At 43.0% G+C, this 21958-nt stretch overlaps 1 protein-coding gene across 3 annotated transcripts; it reads right to left on the bottom strand.

The window, feature by feature from the left end:
- Nucleotides 1–883: 883 nt before the first annotated feature.
- Nucleotides 884–21338, bottom strand: RINT1 (RAD50 interactor 1). Of its 3 annotated transcripts, none has more exons than XM_081927688.1 (16): nt 21215–21338; nt 18145–18224; nt 17900–17964; nt 17152–17350; nt 15357–15598; nt 12842–13015; nt 12610–12762; nt 11179–11335; nt 9805–9915; nt 9177–9402; nt 7814–7951; nt 6289–6488; nt 4975–5189; nt 2613–2793; nt 2401–2519; nt 884–1353 (listed from the first exon to the last, which is right to left on the bottom strand). In XM_081927688.1, exons 2-16 carry the CDS (start codon nt 18196–18198, stop codon nt 1131–1133), a joined length of 2457 nt encoding a protein of 818 aa, XP_081783814.1. In that variant the 5' UTR covers nt 18199–18224; nt 21215–21338; the 3' UTR covers nt 884–1130. The 3 variants fall into 3 exon arrangements, with proteins under 3 accessions (XP_081783814.1, XP_081783813.1, XP_081783815.1); XM_081927687.1 differs by having other exon boundaries at nt 17900–17967; nt 21215–21329; XM_081927689.1 differs by lacking the exon at nt 21215–21338 and having other exon boundaries at nt 17152–17339; nt 18145–18191.
- Nucleotides 21339–21958: the final 620 nt, after the last annotated feature.

Genomic DNA, 21958 nt, shown 5'->3' with positions numbered 1-21958 from the left:
TCTTTCTGCACCCCAAAGCTCCTATGGATGTACTTCTGACTGCACAGTTTGGCCACCTTTAAAAACCTACCTGTGCAACCTTTTACACAAGGCACTCTCAGACCAACTTAGCCGCTGGCTCCCAGTCTTCACCAGATAATTATCAATACTGCACTATTCATGATCTGCCACAGTCTTTAGCTGGGCCACCTATATCTTGACACCACTCCTTTTTATTTCTCCAGCCTTTGCTTTCCCCCCTTTCTACTGAGGCCTGTAGCAACCCCCCAGCCCAATTTTTCAACAAACAAATAATTAAACAGTTGTCTATTTGCTCTTCGTCAGGGAGAATGCAAAATCTCAGTCCTCAGCAACAGGGGATGTCGACAGAAACAACAGCCCAGGAAGACAAAAAGACAAACCAGTTCTCAAGTTCTCCCTGGCTGGTCTTCAGTTTGATTAGGGCTGCAGCTGTTTCAAAGTGCTCTAGACTTCCAGACGAAGACATAGAAATCACAGAAAATGCTGCAAACCACTGTAAGCCCTTAGTGCTGACAGCGGACCACTGCAACAGCTTAGAGCCCTTGCAAAGAGTTTTTGGAAAACCCTAGCAACAATCCAGCCAGACTTAACAGGATTCTGTGTGACTGAACAGCCAACAAGAGGAAGCAACTCAGGTTAGCTCATAAAATGCAGTTCCCACAAACTCCTAGAAGGATCCTAAAATAAAATCATAGAATTGTAGAGTTTGAAGAGAACACAAGGATCATCTAGTCTAACCTTCTGCAGTGCATTAATCTTTTGCCCCATTAATCTTTCGCCCCATCCACAACCTTGAGATTAAGAGACACACACATTAAGAATATGCCCTGTAATGAAAATAACTACTTGATTACCACAGAAAGTCAGCTGAGAAAACTGTATTTGTCACACTGGTGTTAGACAAGAATATATTCCAGCTGAATATATTGTTCAATTATAATACTTGCTGAACTGTACCCAGCACGAACTAGTATCTTTGAAACTGTGACATGTATACAGCTCTTTCATCTTCCCTGAAAAAGTTAGTTTAGCACAGAGAAAAGTAGGAGCATTGATAAAGTTGGCTTTGTTTCTCATAGAATGCAACAGTGATTAATCTCTCTATTTGCTCATTTCCCAGTGTTAGGCCAGTTTGTTCTCAAATTAAGAAGAATCTCGACATCTTGCTGCGCTAACTTGTAAATTCCAAGTTCATTTAATGCTGCCATTGCTGTGGGCTGGCTTGAATTCGGGATGGTTTCAGTTCTGTTTTCAGTGGCTGAGTGAAGCACATCCTTTAAAAGTAGGGCTGAGCCAACATTTAAATTCAGCACAATACAGGCCTCCTTTATGCTGCAAAAGATAATGAGAAAGTCCTCATTTCAGAATGGGAAAACCTAGAGAGCTATGCAAATGCTTGGAGGGGAACTTTAAGCTTGTTGCTTATATAGCAGCTACATCCTGCTACATGACAAACCACATTTAAAACAGAAATCGGAACAACAGATCTTCATGCTATATCAGCTTTTTTTTTCTTTAAGTGACAAATATCTCACTAAATACCTCAGCCTGTAAATGGTAAGTTCACTTTTTTGTACAAAACGGGGGAGGGAACCCATGCTTGCAGAACTTATGTTATTTAACTACTATCTCCCAGTTAATTTGGCAAGGACCATGATCATACGCTTTTACGCCTTAAGCTTGTCCTATAATTATTCCCCAACAGTGATGTAAAAGTATTAAGCAGTGGTCTTTATATGATTACTTGCTTATTTAACTAACTAACTAACTAACTAACTAACTAACTGCCATTTACCTGTAGATCTCATGGCAGTTTACAACATAAAATTGCAATATAACCAACCCTACTGTAAATGCTAGAAGAAGAAGAAGAAGAAGAAGAAGAAGAAGAAGAAGAAGAAGAAGAAGAAGAAGAAGAAGAAGAAGAAGAGTAGTAGTAGTAGTAGTAGTAGTAGTTTGGATTTGATATTCCGCTTTATCACTACCCGAAGGAGTCTCAAAGCGGCTAGCAATTTCCTTTCCCTTCCTCCCCCACAACAAACACTCTGTGAGGTGAGTGGAGCTGAGAGACTTCAGAGAAGTGTGACTGGCCCAAGGTCACCCAGCAGCTGCATGTGGAGGAGCAGGGAAGCGAACCCGGTTCACCAGATTACGAGTCTATCGCTTTTAACCACTACACCACACTGGCTCTAGCCAGTCTACATTTTTATTAAAACTCTTAAAAGGGATGACTCTCTCTCTCATACGCTTTCTCAGAAAAGTGTTCATAACAAAAGGGTAGGAAGAAGAGGTTCCTTGCAATTCCTTCTCTATTTCCCCCCCCCCCCCCCAATATATAAGTTTTGAAGTAAACCAGAAAGTGAGATATGTTTTACTTACTGTTTGAAATAATTCTCTGGCCGCTTGCAGTAATGTGAGAACAAAGGGAAAAGATTCCTGGTCATGTCAAACTGCAGCTGCGCTGCTCCTCCTTCATTAAAGTGATTGGCCAGAATGATCTGTACACAGCATACAAAGAACAGGCAGGTCATAGTGAACATTTCTGGCATGATTTATCATTACGGCCCTAGTCACCCAGGACAGACACTTACTTCCTGATAGATAAACAAGTCCACCTTCTCTGCAAGCATTTGCCAGAAGATTTTGAACAACGAGTAGCAAAGCTGCTGCTCTAGTTGTAGGAGCTGGTCTCTCAAGGTCATTAGCAGTGGGCAGGCAGTGGCTGATAGAGACATCACAGCCTGTTCTGACTGTGAGGGCAAAGACAGCCACCTGAAAGAAACAGAAAATCGTCACTGCAAAGGAAAGCTTCTGACAGCACCGAACTCCAAGTTTGCTTGGGAGTTTACAAGACACTGTTTCCGTTTGCGATTCCAGATAAGTCCATTATCTTGACAGATGGGGAAGAGGACCACATCTAGCTCAATGGCAGAGCCCAGCTTCCATCCCTGACATTCTGGTTCAAAGCTCTCAAGGAGTAGAGAGTCCAGAAACACACCTGCTAATGTCTAGGAGACACAACCAGTAGATTGCCTTTGCATTTTGCCACTGGCATTAGAGTATGAAGAAGACCTGCAGAAGGGACTTGGAAAAGAGTTAAGAGCCTCGGACATAAGATCTCCAGGTTGATGGACTATACGGAATTGACGGAAAGGACTGGCAGAATCCGAGACCAGGGAGAAGAGATGGTGGAAGAAGATTGGAAAATTTAAAGTTTATATTTGGAAATACTGTAAAATTAATGAGTGATAGAAAAATGTTGGAATGAAATTTTATGGCCTTAGTAGAAATGTTATAAGTAGTTAAGCATATATAAGTATTTTAGTTTTAATGGAAAATAAGGTTAAAAATATGTTAAGATATTTATAATATGACAGAAAATAGAGAAAGATGGAAAGGATTTGCTGAAACAATTAACAGAAGTGGAATACAAAAAGGGAGGTGAGAGGAGGTCGATGAAATAAGGGAATGAAAGATAGAGTATGGAAAAGGTGTGATGTATGTTTTTAAATTGTTTTTGTTTTGTTTTGTTTAGGGTTAGGGTTTTGTTTAGTTTAATGTGCTAAGGTTGCATTTTGTATTGTTTATATATTGTATTGTTCTTTCTTTCTTTTGTTTTTTTCTACTGTCTTTTTTTCTTCTTTTCCTTTTTTGTAAGCTTTAAAAGTAATAAATATTATTTTTTTAAAAAAGGAATCTCTCTCCATTGCACAGGGATGGTCAACCTGTGACCTGTGATGTTCTTGGAGTCCAACTCCCATTGGCCCCAGTTAAGGTACCTAATGGGCCAGGGATGGTGGGAACGGCAGCAACACACTCCTTGCCAGCAGGGTGGGGCAAGAGGGAGGAATGTATTTTAATACACACATTACTAGATCCCAAAACCACAGTGACTAGTATCCATCCTGGATAGCTCAGTTGGTTAGAGCGTGGTGCTGATAATGCCAAGGTTGCAGGTTCGATCCCTGAATGGGAGGGACAGCTGCATGTTCCTGCACTGCAGCGGGTTGGACTAGATGATCCTCGGGTGTCCCTTCGAACTCTGTGATATGATAGGATAGACGATAAATCAAAGTGGAATCATAGTGGATCTTAAAATAAAAACAAACATGGCTTTATTTAACCATCTTGAACATTAAGACAGTTTTTGGAAGCAATTCTGTGTTCCAAAGCTGTAACACTACTGGGTCAATCCGCACAACTACCGTATTTTTCGCCCTATAGGATGCACTTTTCCCCCTCCAAAAATGAAGGGGAAATGTGTGTGCGTCCTATGGGGCGCATGCAGGCTTTCGCTGAAGCCTCGAGAGCGAGAGGGGTCGGTGCGCACCAACCCCTCTCGCTCTCCAGGCTTCGCGGACCTCTCCACAAGCAGCGGGAGCCAGCGCTGGGCTCCCACGGCTTGCAGAGAGCTGCCTGTTTGGGGGCTGGGGTCAGGGGTAGCTCGGGCCTCCCTCGCCCCAGCCCCGCGCCTGGGGGGGAAATAATTTTTTTCCCTTTATTTCCCCCCAAAAAACCTAGGTGCGCCATATGGGACGGTGCGTCCTATAGGGCGAAAAATACGGTACTCTGGAACTGGAAGAATTACTCCAAGGTCGTCCTCCCTGAATATTCAGGTGACAAAACTGGGTTCTCTAAATGGCAAAATTGTTCCTACATCCTGAAGACACAAGTGTTTTTCATGGCACGATAAAACAGCCGATTTATTTATCAATCTCACAACAAGCACAGAATATAATTCCTTGATGACTGTTCTCCCTCAAATAGACATCCAGATCATTCCTTTCAGATATCTGTGTCCTGCCAGATGCATTCTGCAGGATCAGGTTTTATAAAACAAGGTAATGGCATGCAGTATTGTAGGAAGAAGAACGCAGGCTACACATTTTTAAAATTCCCCTTCACTCCCTTCCAAACTGTGTACAAATTAAAATGTGTCCAGCAAAGTATTACCTTTCCTTTTTGTACATCCTAGCAGCCTCTTTGACCTCTCTGAAGACATGGTCCACCTGACGAGTCAGCATGTCGTGCTTTAGTCGCTCCAGGAGGTTGATCATGTCGTCAAATACGGAGCTTTCCATGGAAGCCAGTTGTCCTAGCTGCAGCTTATTTAGTGTGTTGCTATCAGCACAAACTTCCAGCGCCGCCTGCTGAAGCTGCAAAAAGAACTAGATAGACATGAAGACCCTGCTGTATTCACTGCCACCCCAAAATTTTATACATTTGAGGGTTGCTTGAGCATGGATACCTCCCAACAATGTGGAACCTTAAAATGGCCGCAATCTGATCCCCTGCACTTTGAAAATGTACTAAATTCTACCAGTTACAGATAGGTAGCCGTGTTGGTCTGCCATAGTCAAAACAAAAAAAAATTCCTTCCAGTAGCACCGTACTACAACCAGACCTAACACGGACACTGGCACCAGAGCCTGCAATAAACCCAGATGCCAACTTTGCTGCCACATACACCCGGACAACACCATTACTGGCCCCAACAACATCACACATACCATCTCAGGACTATTTAATTGCTCATCGTCTAACATTGTGTATGCCATCAAATGCCAACAGTGTCCTTCAGCTCTCTATATTGGACAAACAGGCCAGACCTTACGCCAAAGAATAAACGGACATAAATCTGACATCAGGAATCACAAGACAGAGAAACCAGTAGGAGAACACTTCAATCTCCCAGGACATTCTATACAAGATCTCAAAGTAGCTGTTTTACTACAAAGGAATTTCAGAAATAGACTGGAAAGAGAAGCTGCTGAATTGCAACTTATCACCAAACTTAAAACCATGGAGAGACCTGGTCTGAACAAAGACATTGGATTCTTATCTCATTATACATGACAAAGCCATTTTTCACCTTCTCACCCCTTGCTTTTTCCTGTAAGACCTATTGCAGTCATTAAGAGTCGTCAACAGGCTCATCACAGCTATCTGCCAATCACCCATTCCCACCACTCTTCTGAGTAATACCCCTCCCCACCTTCTCACTATATAGAAGGGTCTGGTAACTTCTGTTTCAGTGTATCTGAAGAAGTGTGCATGCACACGAAAGCTCATACCAAGAACTAACTTAGTTGGTCCTTAAGGTGCTACTGGAAGGAATTTTTTTTGTTTTGAATTCTACCAGTGCAAGTGAAAGGCAATTCTATACTGTGAAGAAATAGGAGCAGTTGTGTAACAAAAGGCGTTTAAAATTAAGTTTTGGCAATCCACAAAGAGCAACTGTAGTTATGTAAAACGATCATCACTTACAACGTTGTCCGCCCAGTCTGCCAGGACTGTTGCTATGTAGTTCACAGCATTGAGGATGGCGCAGTAGCGAAAGGCTAAGGGCACTCTGGTCTCTTCCTTCATAACTTGAGTGAGCCGTATCCTGAAGTCATCCACCAACTCCTTCTGCAACTCTAGGAACTGAAGCTTTCGAGCAGCTGCAGGAAGGTGTTTATACCTATCTATGCAGAACACATTACAAGGAATTTGGCAAATTATTTCATATTTTTAAAGGCTCTCTTTTGTTAGAAAGCACCTACCGTCCAAGATTTCATATCAGACTTAAGAGGCCCTGTTTAAGGAATGGGAATGGTGTTACAAAAAATGGTTTATTAATGTGCTCAATGCTTCGCGCTATGGCACTTAACACTTTTGCCTCCTTTTCATAGTCTCTGCTGTCCCACAGAAAGAGCATTTTTAATGGATACAAGACAGGCTGGGAACTTGTTCTGTAGACACACAAAGGCCACATTTCATTCCCCTAATGGCATTTGTCTGTTGTTCTATGGCACTGTGGCTCAACACTGACTGCTAACTAACTTAATAAAATAGGGGTATCAACCTTAAACACATTAGGCTGGATCGAGAGGAAGTTAGCCACCATGGTCTCAATGGACCCGAAGTTAACAATGACTAACTTTTCCCCACTGATTTCAGCAGGCTGAAGCCTGAAATACTGCACACAGTTGAGTGCAAGTCAACTCAATGGGAGATGCATGAGATAATGATGGAAAGGGCAATTAACTTCTTCTGAATTAACGGATGCTGCTCCATGCTACTCAAAGCATAAGGTCCCTGCTTACCGTACACTCAAAATCCATACTATAATTATTAGTAATGTTTGGTCTCTTTTAGGTTTCTGAGTAGTCTTAGATTGTTTTTCTTTTTTAAAGGTACATTATCCCAGCAGTAATTGCCCAACATATCCACGCTGTTAGTATTAACAGTGCCATGACTACCTTGTGAATTATTCAATGATGGAAAGAAGAATGAACAGAAACTACACTGATTTGTTCCAATGCAAATGCAATTCCAATTTCCAACTCTTACTCCTTTAAAGCCCTAAATGGCCTCAGCCCAGTATACCTGAAGGAGCATCTCCACCCCCATCGTTCAGCCCGGACACTGAGGTCCAGCGCCGAGGGCCTTCTGGCAATTCCCTCACTGTGAGAAGCAAAGTTTCAGGGAACCAGGCAGAGGGCCTTCTCAGTAGTGGCACCTGCCCTGTGGAACGCCGTTCCATGAGATGTCAAGGAAATAAACAACTATCTGACTTTTAGGAGACATCTGAAGGCAGCCCCGTTTAGGGAAGTTTTTAATGTTTGAAGTTTTATTCTGTTGAAAGCCACCCAGAGTGGCTGGGGAAACCCAACCAGATGGGTGGGGTAGAAATAATAAATTGTTGTTGTTGTTGTTGTTTGATGACAACTGTAGGCACTGACAGGATGCTGATCTCCTTGTTGATTGTGTTACAGTTCTTGAATTATAACAGAAATGTTATAATTACCTGTGATAACCAGTAGCAGAGTCATAAAAGTTTCAGCACAATCTGGGACTTTCATTTCATCGACATCTGTAATGTCTTTATACTGTGATATCCAGGCAGCTTCAGATGAAAGCATCGAGTCCATCTTTTGAAGAGCAACTGCCAAGCACAGAAAGAAATTAAATATTTAAATAGTTACCTTAGTTAAAATAGAATAACTTACCGTAGTTACCTTATTATTTCAAATTTCATTTCAAGAGGGAAACAAATTGTTCCTTTTTAACATGAAATTTGGGACAGGGGAAAAACATATCAAATATGGCAATTTCAAATCAAAGTTAAGATGCTGCTTCAACTAAAGGAGTTAACTGAACGAACCTTAGTAACGGCTAAAACAACCAATATGAACCCAGTAAGAGAGCACGTTTATCAATAACACCCTGGAATCAGATGAGTTCTCTTATACCAGCTGTCCAAATCCCTTACAAAACTGACAAACTATTATCTTTATGCAAGTATTGGCCAAAGTAAAGCTTAACACTTCCTAGTGCCACATTTTTACAGTTTATTCAAATTTCATAGGTTTTACAAACTCAATTTCTTATTGACCTGATCTTCAATTTTACGATAAACTGTAATAAGGGGGTAATTAGCAATAATGCACCCTTTTCCAGGTTGCTTTTGCTATTGTGGTTTCTTCTCTACTTTAAAGTCTCCTGAACTTTAGCAAAGAGAGTACTATTCAGGCAGAAATAAGAAGATGGATCTGACATGGAAAGCAACTATGCATCAGCTGCCTGATCTCTGGTGGTACAGTCTGTTCTTGCCTCTATTTTCTTTGTCAGGGATTTGCTTTGCAGTAGATAAAAAGCTCTGAAGAGCTCATATGTTACAGCACATCTCCTAGAAGCCTATCTCAACAGGCTCAATGGCTAAAAATCTAGCCTTAATTCATGGCATCTTAACCCTCTCCCAGTAAAGTTGGTTCTACCATGCTATGTTTGAAAACTAATATTCCTAGGATAGCCCTCTAGCGGCTCTCAAGTAGGCCTCCTGATTAGGGAACAAGCTATATCCTCTGCTGTGCATCAGGATTATTGTCAGACAGATCTATATACCTCTCCCCACCAAAAGCCTGACACCTTTAGGAGCAGCAGCATGGACTGTGTTTCTTACAATCATGGACCTCTGCAGAAAACTACGTACACCGTAAATTCTATCCCAAATGCAAACATTTAGAGCACAATTCTAGTTCCAAGACTTGTTCAGATTTAAAACAGTTATTCCCCCAAGGTAGGGGAGTTTGGAATGGCCCCCCTCCCCAAACACCCAATTCCTTCAGGTCTGGTTTTTAACCAAGTCAGATCTCCCCATAGTATCTTACATTTTCTTTCCACAGTTAACCATCTTTGAAAACAGGTTTCTTCTGATAGAATGTGCATGCAGCTGGGGAAGCTGTTGAGATACCCATGAACGCTGTGCAGCTCTCTCTCAAAGAGAAGCACCTCATCCACCAGGTGACAAAAGAGGTTGTCGTCATACAACAAGCAAGGGATATCGGCAGCCAGCTTCTCAAGGATCAGCATCACCAAAGCTCGGGAAAATTCCAGCTTAAGAAGAAACGGAGAGATTAATTCAGATGACAACTGCATTTGTATCAGAAATGGTTAAACTTCAGGCTGGTGGAATCTACTTTTTTTAAAAAAAATCAATGCCCCGCCACCCATGCGCAAAAGAGACACATTTAGAATTAAAAAATCCTGAGCCTAGAACATTTTCTCACAGTCCTTTCAAATTGACTATCCTGCCCCCCCCCCATCTTTCTTAATTTCAGTAGTCTGCATGTGTCACTTTCTTGCTGCTGCCAATAATCAATTAGGAGTCAGAAATCCTTGCTGATCAACTGGAAAACACCCAGTGACCATAACAGTTGGTTCAATCTTCTGCCCATCCTGTGCTGGATGTATAATTCCATGGTTATCAGTATGTTAACAATATACAGAGATGCTTACCTTTGCATTCACGGATACACCTGCCTTGTCCAATGCTGGTTGGATTTTGTCTTCAAGAAACTTAGCATGATTTCCTATCCACATGAGTACCTGGGTTAGGTACCATTCAGGCTTTTGAGAAAGGAGAAGAATTCACAGTATTGGTTGTTAGGTCAAAAATGCAACCTACTTTGTCTGATCATAGCATCATACATCACCTTAGCCTGTTGGCCCAGTTCCCCTCTAACAGCCCTCGCCACTGCTTTTTATAGAATATTTATTAAGATTTTTAGTAATAATACAATAAAAAGAAAAAAAAATAACAAAAATACAAAAATAAAAATAATTAAAAACACACAGATTTTCCATTGCTTATTTTCCTTTAGCTTGTTTCCCGGACCTCCTCATACCTCCCTTTTTTGTATTCCAATTCAGATTGTTAGTTCAGCAAATCCTTACCATTAAATTTTTACCTGTTTCTAACCCTTTTTTTCATATTCTCTTAGAGCATTACAGCTGGAAACCACTTAATTTCTATCCATCATCATTCTAACATTCATTAATTTTACAATATTTCTGTAAGTAGTCTTTAAATTTCTTCCAATCTTCTTCCACCGACTCTTCTCCCTGGTCTCGGATTCCGCCGCTGCTTTTTATATTCCCAGAAATTAAGTGGTTTGTGCTTGGCAAGGGAAGTGCTTAACCAAAAATAGTTTAGTAAGCAGAATACATGCTTGCTATAGGTGTGTGCTGCAGTACAGACAATAATTTCCTTAAAAGATATAGGAAACAGGCTACCCGAGTCACAGGCCAATAGAAGGGATATAAACAATGAACTCTTGTGGCACTTTGTTGTTTTTGTTGCAACACACCAACACAGCTACCTTTCTGGAAACTGGGAGAATGGAGTACATTGGAAATCAATGCAAAGCAGCAGGAACCTAGATCAAGTTAGTCTAATATGTTTATAAGATGTCTAGAGTTCACTTAAAGTTGTTACTAAAAGCAGGCGTCATTTCATACATTTTAAAAGATGCGCAAAATGCCAAATACATGCCAATCTTCCCAATGTAATGCAGGAAGAGGTTTACTTCCAACTGATAAGACGTTGTCTGCATATTTTTGCTGTTGCAGTTGTGTGAGTTAAAAGAGCAAGAGCAGGGATGGGGAACTTGTGGCCTGTTGCATGTTGGACTACAACTCCCATCGTCCCTGACCATTAGCCATGCTGACAGGGGCACATGGGAATTGGGAGTCCAGCAACATCTAGAGAGCTAAAGGTTGTATTTTAAATGAAGGCTGAAAATGGATGGAAGGACTAGTAAATTTTCCTTCATATAGCCTTTTAGAAGGTTCTGTTTAAGACAAGGATTTTGTACAACACCATCTACCTACCTTGCTCAGCACATTTGTTTGTCTGTTTCCTGTGAAATGATACTTGAATCTTTTCTGAAGAGGAGCCAGCATGATCTGCATAGGTAGTATGATAGGTGGAGATGGAGGAAGAACGTATTTTTCTGGAAGCTGTTTTGGTTTGGTTAATAGTTCATCTCTGAGATTTTTAAGAGTCAAAGTTAAACATCTTATTCATACAGATACAGGCATATTGATCTCTGGACCACATCCTAAGTGAGAAAAATGCTGGAAGGGATCCTGATAAGCAGGCATAGTAGTGTGATCTTCAGTGAGGCAGCACATGCTCTGATTGTCTATGTAGTTCTGAGGGAGATTTCTCGCTGTACGTCTGGTTGTACGCCTCCCTGCTATCTACAGGGTACAAAATGAAAGGCAAAGCCTCTCTCTTCACTCCTCCTCAAATTATACCCTGTTTTTGTTCAGTTTGCTTAGCAAAGTGTCATCAGGGCTTATCTCTCTGGACTCCATTTGCGTTATTAAGTCACTTTGCTACGACAAGAAGCATTGATTTGTATTAGCTACAGCTCACCTGCCCCACATCTCACACAGTTCTGGAGGATCCCCATAGCCCCAGGAACCGCTTTACAGGGAGGTCAACAGTGTACACTGTGTAATAAATAAAATCCCAATGTAGAAATGAAACCCTGCTCAAACTTCTCTTGGTCCAAACTTTTAAAAATAAACACAGAATTCTTGACTTCTGACAATTTGGTTGGATTCATAACAAGTTAGTCACACTACGAGACTTAGACATGACTAATTTTTGACTCTAGATTCTGATGGGACCAAACTTGGTCTGGATCCCATCCTTAACATCGGCATCTTGATCTGCAGTTGCAAGGTGGTGGCAATGCATATCTCCATGTTGTGAAAATCTTCACCTGCCAGTTTCTGCAGATCAAGGCACAAGAGCATGCCAGGCCGCTTTGTTTTGTTTTCCTAGTTAGTGCCAAAATTAGCATTTAGCACAAGGTAATCTACCACAGCGGGTGGCACTGTGGGTTAAACCACAGAGCCTAGGACTTGCTGATCAGAAGGTCGGCGGTTTGAATCCCCGCGATGGGGTGAGCTCCAGTTGCTCGGTCCCTGCTCCTGCCAACCTAGCAGTTTGAAAGCACGTCAAAGTGCAAGTAGATAAATAGGTACCACTCCGGGGGGAAGGTAAACGGCTTTTCCATGCGCTGCTCTGGTTCGCCAGAAGCGGCTTAGTCATGCTGGCCACATGACACGGAAGCTGTACGCCGGCGCCCTCGGCCAATAAAGCAAGATGAGCGCTGCAACCCCAGAGTCGGCCACGACTGGTGCTAACGGTCAGGGGTCCCTTTACCTTTACCTTTAATCTACACTACTTTGGAGCTTATGTATATGCCCACTAGGAAAGGAACAGCCTTATGGTTTTTCCAAGGATACGAAGTTTGTAGTTTCAGAAGCTGAGAAAAGAGTGTCTCAAAGTTTGTGTATATCTCTTGGACGTTGGCTGGCGGTGTAGCCAAGCCAAATGGCTGGGACTGTGTTGGTCCAACAAATGGCCAATGAAGATGATTTAAAGTCTCCTCAAAATCACTGCAATAGAAGAACACATAAAAATTACTCTGATTTAGTAATGCAAAACAAAATTGAAAGAATTATTTCATATTCCTACCTTGACAATTTATCCTTCAGGATCTTGTGCCAGAATTGAACAGTAGATCTTACAAAAGTAAGAAGTTGAGAACAAGATGACTCCTGAAGCTTGATATCAACTTCAGCCATGGTTGCTAGAGTTGTAGCAGCCTCTGGAACATTGTTAGTCATGAGATATTGCTGAATGTTGTCGCTGGAAAAGAAAAAAGTGAGCAGGCTAATGTGAAAAGATCTTGCTTGATTTTACAATTATTTATGAAGTGCTTAATATTACAATTGCTGGTGCGCCTTATCAGATGGCCAACTGACATGTTTGTAGACAGAGGAGCTGAACAAATCAAATCAAATATATTTAATACGGTCAATGACCAGAAAGGAGGAGCTGAACAAATACCACTACAAAATTGCACTTAAAATCATGTAAAGAAATCTAAGTCTTAGAAATCTGTCTGAACCCTCTCACCAAAACAAGAGAACAGAACTTAATATCCACCAACAGGATCTGCAGGAATTAGCAGGTATCAGTGTTCATCTCCATGCTGTAAGAAACTTCAGCTGCTGATTTCTGCATATCAGGACACCAAGAGAATATCAGACTAAAAATGTTAAAAACCTCAACCTAAGACACATGGCAAGCTATTTAAATAAACTATAAAAATTCAGATGCACCACAACATTTATTAACTATTTTTATTATCTTGCCCCACTCAACTGAAGGCTCCATATATTCCTACTTTGTTGTGTAGGAAATTAATATTTACAATGCCTATGGAGTTTTTAATTATTTAAACCAAATAAATCTGGATTATGTTAACCATTTATAGCTTGTTCAAAGAAGCTTGCAAACTAAAAAAAATTCCACACACATGCACAAAAACACCTACCGTATTTTTCGTTCTATAGGACGCACATTTTCCCCTCCAAAAATTAAGGGGAAATGTGTGTGCGTCCTATAGAGCGAATGCAGGCTGCACCGCTAAGCCCAAAGCCAGAACAGGAAGACGGAGCACTGCGGAGCGCTCCGTCTCGCTGCTCTAGCTTGGGGATGGCTGCACGCACAGCCTCTCCAGGGCAGCGGGGTGCCTTCACCCCGCTGTCCTGCAGAAGCTAGCAAGGCTGTTTCCAAGCCAGAACAGCGAGACGGGGGGCTTCGTCTCGCTGCTCTAGCTTGGGGACGCTGCGCGCACAGCCTCTCCAGGGCAGCGGGGCGCTGCGCTCCAAAGGCTTCAGGGATCTTTGAGGCTGGCGGTGGGGGAAAGCAGCGCTTCCCCCCACCGCCAGCCCCACAAGCTCTGGTGAATGTACCTTGATCGCACCTTGTTTTAGAGGGGGAGAACAAGGAAAAAAAATTCCCTGTTCTCCCCCTCCTATAATCCGGTGCGTCCTATGGTCCGGTGCGTCCAATGGAGCAAAAAATACGGTAAATAAAACAATGGACCCATAGCAATGATCCTTTCGGATGGGGAATAGCATATGCAAATGCAGAGCACATAACTCCTCTGATCCAACACAGAGTCCTTTCAAAAACTTAAGAAGTCTACCAATCAGCTATCTGGGAGGGAACACAGGGCGCTTGATTCAGTCATATACCCTTTCTGCGTCACACAGTAACCAATAGGATTGAAACTTTAATTTTAAAGGGGGGGGGCTCTATGAACCCTACCTTGTTTCAAGGCATGTATGTAATTACTATTATCATTACAGTGGTGCCTCGCAAGACGAAATTAATTCGTTCCGCAAGTCTTTTCGTCTTGCGAGTTTTTCGTCTTGCGAAGCATGGTTTCCCATAGGAATGCATTGAAAATCAATCAATGCGTTCCTATGGAAACCGCCTTCAGACCAGGTCCAGGGACAGTCTGTCCCCCGACCTCTTCTGAAGGCCGGCGGGGGGCGAAAGTCTTTGCTCCCCGCCTGCCTTCAAAAGCCGTCGGGGAGAGCGGAGAATCGCAGCGCGTTTTTCCGCTCTCCCGGGAAGGCAGGCGGGGGGGAGCAAAGACTTTCGCCCCCCGCCGGCCTTCAGAAGAGGTCCAGGACCTCTTCTGAAAGCCGGTGGGGGGCGAAAGTCTTTGCTCCCCCCGCCTGCCTTCAAAAGCGGTCCGGGATAGCGGGAAGCGCTTCCCTGCTATCCCGGACCGCTTTTAAAATGCTGGCGGTGGGGAGCAAAGCCTTTTGGCCCCCGCCGGCCTTCCTGGACCTCTTCTGAAGGCCGGGGGGGGGAAAGGCTTTGCTCCCCACCGCCAGCATTTAAAAGAGGTCCCTGGAGATCCCTTTCTTCTTGCGAAGCAAGCCCATAGGGAAAATTGTCTAGCGAAGCGACGCAAAAACCGAAAAACCCTTTCGTCTTGCTGGTTTTTCGTCTTGCGAGGCATTCGTCTTGCGGGGCACCACTGTACTATTATTATAGTTACTTTATCAAAAAAAAGTATCAAAACAAATTGACAAGATATAATGCAACACATAAAAACAATATAAAGTATTTGGATACTCTAAATCTTTCATCATGTCCAAAACACATAATGTGAGGTGCTATTTACCTTAACTCCTCTATTTGTGAAATCCATTTTAAATAAGCCAGGTGCCTTTCAACTTCTTTTATTTGACTTATCAGTACACCAAGATCCTCCATCCATGGCTTGGATGTCATCAAGTGATCATTAATTGAATCGTACAACAGGCTTTCCTTCTCTAGAAGCTGATTGAGAGATTTTTTAGAGTCTTCTGCATTCTGTAAGGCCTTCTGGATTCTTTTGGGAACTTCAGACGAAACTGTGAGCACCTATATAAATATACGTTAAAGAGGCAACAGGCATCTGTACACTGTAGGACATTTCTATTATGTGCCAGAGGAACACATATGTAGCTGATTTCATCCAATTCAGACAAATAACTGAATCTAAGGCTTAAGACGTAATAAGAGCAACATGGGATTTGATTGTACACAAACTGCTTCTCTCTTCTTGTCCTGGGAACAGTTAACGGCAAACCCACAGAAAAAGGCCTGGAGAGAACTTCATAAGGAAGAGGAAAAAGGCAAGAGAAGCATGCAATCTAACAGATCAATCCCTAAATCCTTGTTTCAGTTGTAAGACTATACTAGACCTCATAGAATCATTGAATTGTAGAGTTGGGAGGGACCATGAGGGTCATCTAGTCCAACCGTCTGCAATGAAGGAATCTGTTGCCCAACATGGGGCTCAAACCCACGACCCTGAAATTAAGAGCCTCATGCCCTACTGATTGAGTTAATCCCAGCTTCCTCACACCTCTGACCATCTGTAACAGGGATGGGGAGCCTGTGAGCCTCCTGATGTTGCCAGTTTCCGCACCCAACAGCCCAGCTAGCATGGCCAATGGTCAGAGCCAGTCTTGGCAACCACTCATGGTTTGTGTGGAGAGAAACAAACTAGAAGACTAGCTTGTTTCATCACTACCTATTCACATAGAAACCTTAGGTTGTTTTAAACTATGGTTTAATATGACATGAGGACTAGGCCACTGTGCTCAGTGGAACCAACTTTCAGATATGCATGAATAGCCTGAACAACCTAAAACTGGAATGAAATGAAATTATGAAAATAAGAAAAAATCCCAACAGCATTTAAGTCTGCTTTGGACTCTGGCCAAAGTTCCTCTAGTTCCCATATCATCTCCCCTGAAACAAATGTAATTGATTCATTATTAATAGCATGCTCTCATTTATGTAAGCTAAATAACTGTCATAAAAGAAGGAATATAGCAACTGTATTAGAGAAATGAAACCACAGAAGTAAACAATGGGCTGATACCTACAGCATAGGAGATACAGAAAGCATGCATAAATGGAAGAACATATGGTAAAGATGCAAATTGCAAAGAATGGTCTAACTGCAGGGGCCTCTAACTAGTCAGCAGAATGGGATTGTGTCCATTTTGCATCCCATCCATGCACAGGACATGATGTTTCAATATGATCTACAAGTATAACACATGCAAGCCAAATTGTACAACTATTTTTTTTAAAAAGTCCCTCCCAGATGTTGAAGGACAGATTAGGGCTGCATTCTTAAATATACTGAATTGTTATTCCCATTATGTGAACATGTTGTTGTTGTTGTTGTTGTTGTTGTTGTTTAGTCGTGTCCGACTCTTCGTGACCCCATGGACCAGAGCACGCCAGGCACTTCTGTCTTCCACTGCCTCCCGCAGTTTGGTCAGAATGTGAACATGACATAGCCCTAATATCAGTGATTATGCTCCCTATCATTTGTACAGACAACACAGCTCAAATTTTGTGAACAGGGTGCACTTTGTTCATGTACTTCTTTAAAAAACCAAACATACGCAACTCACCTGTTCTTCTAGCTTTGCTTTATTTTCTGACAACTGTTCAATAAGTCTGCCAAGCTTGCTTAATGACTCGTAGTCTGTTCCAACCTCCCTTTCCACAAATTCAGACACATAAAAAGGGATATCGCAGCTCTCTGGGTCTCTAGGAATTCTCTCTTTTCTGCTGTCCAGGGCTTCCATCTTTGGATCACCTACAGTAGTACTGAGTTAAAAAGGTTTGAGTTAACGGTATGCAAAGCAAATGTGAAGTCCATTTGGAGTAAGATATTTTAATTGAACTTCAGTTCAACAAAAGTATTAATAGAAAGAGGTGTGCAAATTTTATTAAATATAACCTGGGAAATATCCGAGTGGTTATTTTCTTCAGAATAGATTACTGCAATGTCACAAAACTGGAATCTGCTCCTAGCCATATATCAGAACTATGTTTTTTGCATTTAATATAATGCAAATGCTTTGCTGTCCTTGTATGAGAAAAACACTTAAAAACAAAAACTCAAGACTTTTGCTGTTTGGAAAGTGATGGAAAAACAGACTGGAAAGTGTGAGATGAACAAATGATTAATGGGCAGACATGTTAACACCCTGCAAGCAAATCAGGATAAATGCTCATTGTTATATAACCTCAAGCAAATCAGTGATTGCTCAATGAGGACTGAACAGCATCTAACCACTGCATAAGCTTTGGGCATGCAAATCAGGATGAATGCTGAATAAACAGGTTGTCCTGAAGAGCCCTGAGAGTACCCACCATAGAAGTTGAGTGTCTTCAGAATCTTCTGTTTCTCCTCCTAGCCCTTCCTCTTTGTTGGCCTCCTGCTGAGATAAAGAGGCACAGTTTGAGTCCACCTCCTTTCAATATCAGCTTTCAGGAGCAATGAAACACTATCTTTCAATATCCATTACATCTCCTTTTGGATGGGCAGATTGGAAATGCAAAAATATTTTCAGTATAAATCTAGAAAATAGATAAACAGTGAAAGAAAGTTCCCTTGCCTCTTGAAGGTCCAAAGTTGCATCACTGTTCAAGAGTGGTTCAACCATCTCCATTGTAGCCCACTCTGAAGGGGTATTTTCTGCAGGGGGAAAATAATCTACATTTCAGAAAATTACAAACCAAGCAGCATAATTTGACACTAAGAAGTGTGCCAATATCAAACGATCTGCCTTTAAAATAGAGATTATATTGGATGTAATCACAAAATGCACCCAGCACATGAGAATCAGACTTGAAAGGGGTTCACTGGAACAAATGTATGTACCCATTAGATTAGAACTCAATGCTTATTAGCCATGACAGCTTTGTGCTACCTCCACTGTCAGAGGCAAAATGCCTCTGAATGTCAGTAGCACAGAGTGACACCTGGGAAGAATGCTGTTGCGCTCAGGACCTGCTTGAAGGCTTCCTATAGGCTGGCAACACTTTGAAAGCATGATGTTGGACTAGATGATTCACCAGGGCTGTTCTGATGTTTGTAATAGCAACTTCAAACTACAGTGGTACTTCTGGTTACGTACTTAATTCGTTGCAAAGGTCCGTGCTTAACCTGAAACTGTTCTTAACCTGAAGCACCACTTTAGCTAATGGGGCCTCCTGCTGCCGCCGCACGATTTCTGTTCTCATCCTGAAGCGAAGTTCTTAACCCGAGGTACTATTTCTGGGTTAGCGGAGTCTGTAACCTGAAGCATATGTAACCCGAAGTACCACTTTACTGGTCTTCTTAAGATTTACCTTAATTTGTCCTTCTTTCCTTGTCCACAACAGCCACATAGAACAAGAGGACTCTACCCAGAAGTTGGACTCTAATCCACTGGATCTTTCGATTTTTCTTTTTCCCTAAGACTTTCAAATTTATTGCTCTCCTGAACCTTCCTATTCTATTTTACAATCCCATTTCTTAGATGGCAGACCTTTGTGCGTAGTCTAGAATAGTCTTTTACATTCAATTTTTTATTGTAATACAAAATCTTATCAATGTCTCTCTTAGCTGCACTTCAAAGTAGATGACATCCACATGCAGAAAAATACGCAACTCTGCCATCCGTTTCCTTTGCTGCAGGGTTTTCTTGTTTGGGAGATGCTCTGAGCAGCCATGAATCAAAAGCCTTCGCAACACACGAGGAACAGATGCACTTGGATAACCGTATTTCATAACCAAGTGGCCAATGCAACAGGGAAGCCTCTCAGCAGCCAACACAGATGAATGAAACCTCAGGCAGGAACAGGAACAAATAAAGAACAAGACAACCAGTACCATTACACTCTGCCTAGAAACATCTGGCTGGATGCTGAAGGAAGTGGGACCCTGGATTAGGTGGACTTTGCATTTCCACTTGGCAAGACATCCATTAGCATCCATCTCTATTGATAGACAACAGAAGAGTGTGCCATCGGGGGAGAAGTCAAACTGTTGAGGAGTTACGTTTTCTTCCATCTGGGGCGGATTAAGGCATCTGCTTTCACTGTTACAGGTACACCATGGTGATTCTTCTCCCTGCGGTCATTCCTTCTCCGGTCACTGCTGTGGATGCACAACCTGACTCCAGGCGCCGCATGGTGGCCAACAAGGGATTCCCACATGGCGGGGTTGACGTTGCCAGCCTTCACATCTTGTTTTCAGCTATCTCTGTAGGGCAGAGTTGGCCTAGTGTCTGAAGCATGTCCTCAGGGACCCTACCATCTTCCATTCCACTTGACTATGTAATTATGACAGCACTGGCAATGTTGTTGTGGCCTTGTGGGGGGTGTTGTATGCCAAAAATAGCTTATCTCCTGAGTTTATGCCAATAAAACTCAGAAACGTGAGGAGTTAGGAGTCCAGGGTTGTTTACTGCAAAGCAATAGGTTAGTCAGATCATTCCGCAAAACTGCAACCCCGCCTGATGGTCCAGGCAGTGGTATTTATAAAGTTTTAAACAAAGCATTTCAATTTTGACCAATCATATACAGTCATACCTTGGGTTACAGACACTCCAGGTTGCGTTTTGTTGGGTTACGGACCTGCCGAAACCCAGAAGTACGGACCTGCCGAAACCCGGAAGTACCGGAAAAGGTTACTTCTGGGTTTTGGCAGTTGCACATGCGCAGAAACACTAAATTGTGCTTTGCGCATGCGCAGAAGCGCCAAATCGCAACCCCAACGTGCACAGACGCGCCACTGTGGGTTGCGAACGTGCACCCCGCATGGATCACGTTTGCAACTCGAGTGTTCACTGAGCATCATTACCACATTTCATGTTTAATACACATGCGCAATAAGCACTGGCAATTTCTGCTGATTACCATATTTTTTGCTCTATAAGACTTACTTTTTAGTAGGGAAAAAGTGAGAGGAAATGTGTGTGCGTCTTATGGAGCGAATGCAGGCTGCACAGCTATCCCAGAAGCCAGAACAGCAAGAGGAATTGCTGCTTTCGCTGCACAGCAATCCCTATTTTTTTTCTTGTTTTCCTCTTCCAAAAACTAGGTGCGTCTCGTGGTCTGGTGCGTCTTCTAGAGCGAAAAATATGGTAAGTTCCGATTCTCACCGTGTTCTGTTACATTGTGTTAGTGTGCATGTTGGGAACCTGTGTTACACATAGCAACTTATGTTCTAGCTTTGTGCTGGATCTTTGTGATTTATTTCTGCCCCAATGGGGGGCAGCAACTTGCAAAATCTGCAGTTTCATAAAGTAACAGGCTACCCTAACTTCTCTATTAGAAGCACACTCAAGGATTTAGAGGGATAATAATAATAATAATAATAATAATAATAATAATAATAATAATAATTTATTATTTATACCCCGCCCATCTGGCTGGGCTTCCCCAGCCACTCTGGGAGGCTTCCAAAAAAATATTTAAATACTGTAATACATCAAACATTAAAAGCTTCCCTTTAAATGTGACACATTACCGCATTTATGGGGCCACCACCACAGGGGCACTGCTCGGACCGACCCCTCACAGCCTGCCCACCCCCACCGACCCCTTTCCCTCCCCCTGCCACATGTCCACCTTGTCCGGCCAGACGCGGTCCTCACCCCACCCCGGCTCTCTCAGCGACCTCCTTCCCCGTCGCCCCACCTGAAGAAGAGCCGCGGCTGGAGCCTCGAGCGCCCCGGAGTCTCCGTCCCCTCAGAGGGGCGCGAAGGAGGACCGGGCTCAAGCCCCGCCCACTCCAGGTCGACGCGTCGGCAGCCCAGCGCCGTGACGGCGCGGAAGCAGCGCGAGGAAAGGGGGCGGGGTCACGTGGCACGGAGGCGCGCCGTTTAGACGCAAGAGCTTCCGCCCAGTGCGCCTGCGCAACGTAGCGCTGTAAATCTCTAGACCCGCGCCCGCACGCCGTGCTTCCGGGTATCTTTGGGGAAACCTTCTCTGCGCTCGGATAGGAGCGGGAAAGAGTTTAAATTGTCGGCGTGTTTCAGCGCAGCTGGGACCGGGCAGCCAAAATATGCTGCATCGCCGTCCCCCACAAAAAAAGTATAAAATCATATACTTGGAAGCGGCCACGAGAGTCATCTAGCGCAATGCGGGGATCTTTTGGCGAACGTGGGGCTCGAACCTGCAACCCTGGGATTAAGAGGCTCCCACCGACCGAGCTATAGCCTGCTTAGGTCCAATTCTGTGTGTTCTTAATTTTGGAAACCAAAGAAAAACCGCCCACTCAAGAGCTTATTCTTCCCACATCCTTATTTTATTTCTATGCCACTTTTTTCTTCCAGGGAGCTCAAGGCGGTGTCCATGCTTCTCTTCCCCACTTCATCCTCACAACCCCGTGAGCTTCTTCGCAATGCCTTCACCTCCCTCATGGGAGCTGAGTGGGAAAGG

Source organism: Podarcis melisellensis (genome assembly GCF_964234715.1).
Source record: "Podarcis melisellensis genome assembly, chromosome: 10".
In the NCBI taxonomy this organism is placed as follows: domain Eukaryota; kingdom Metazoa; phylum Chordata; class Lepidosauria; order Squamata; family Lacertidae; genus Podarcis; species Podarcis melisellensis.
Note: the sequence above shows the minus strand (reverse complement) of the source record. Positions and strands in the feature narration are given on the sequence as shown.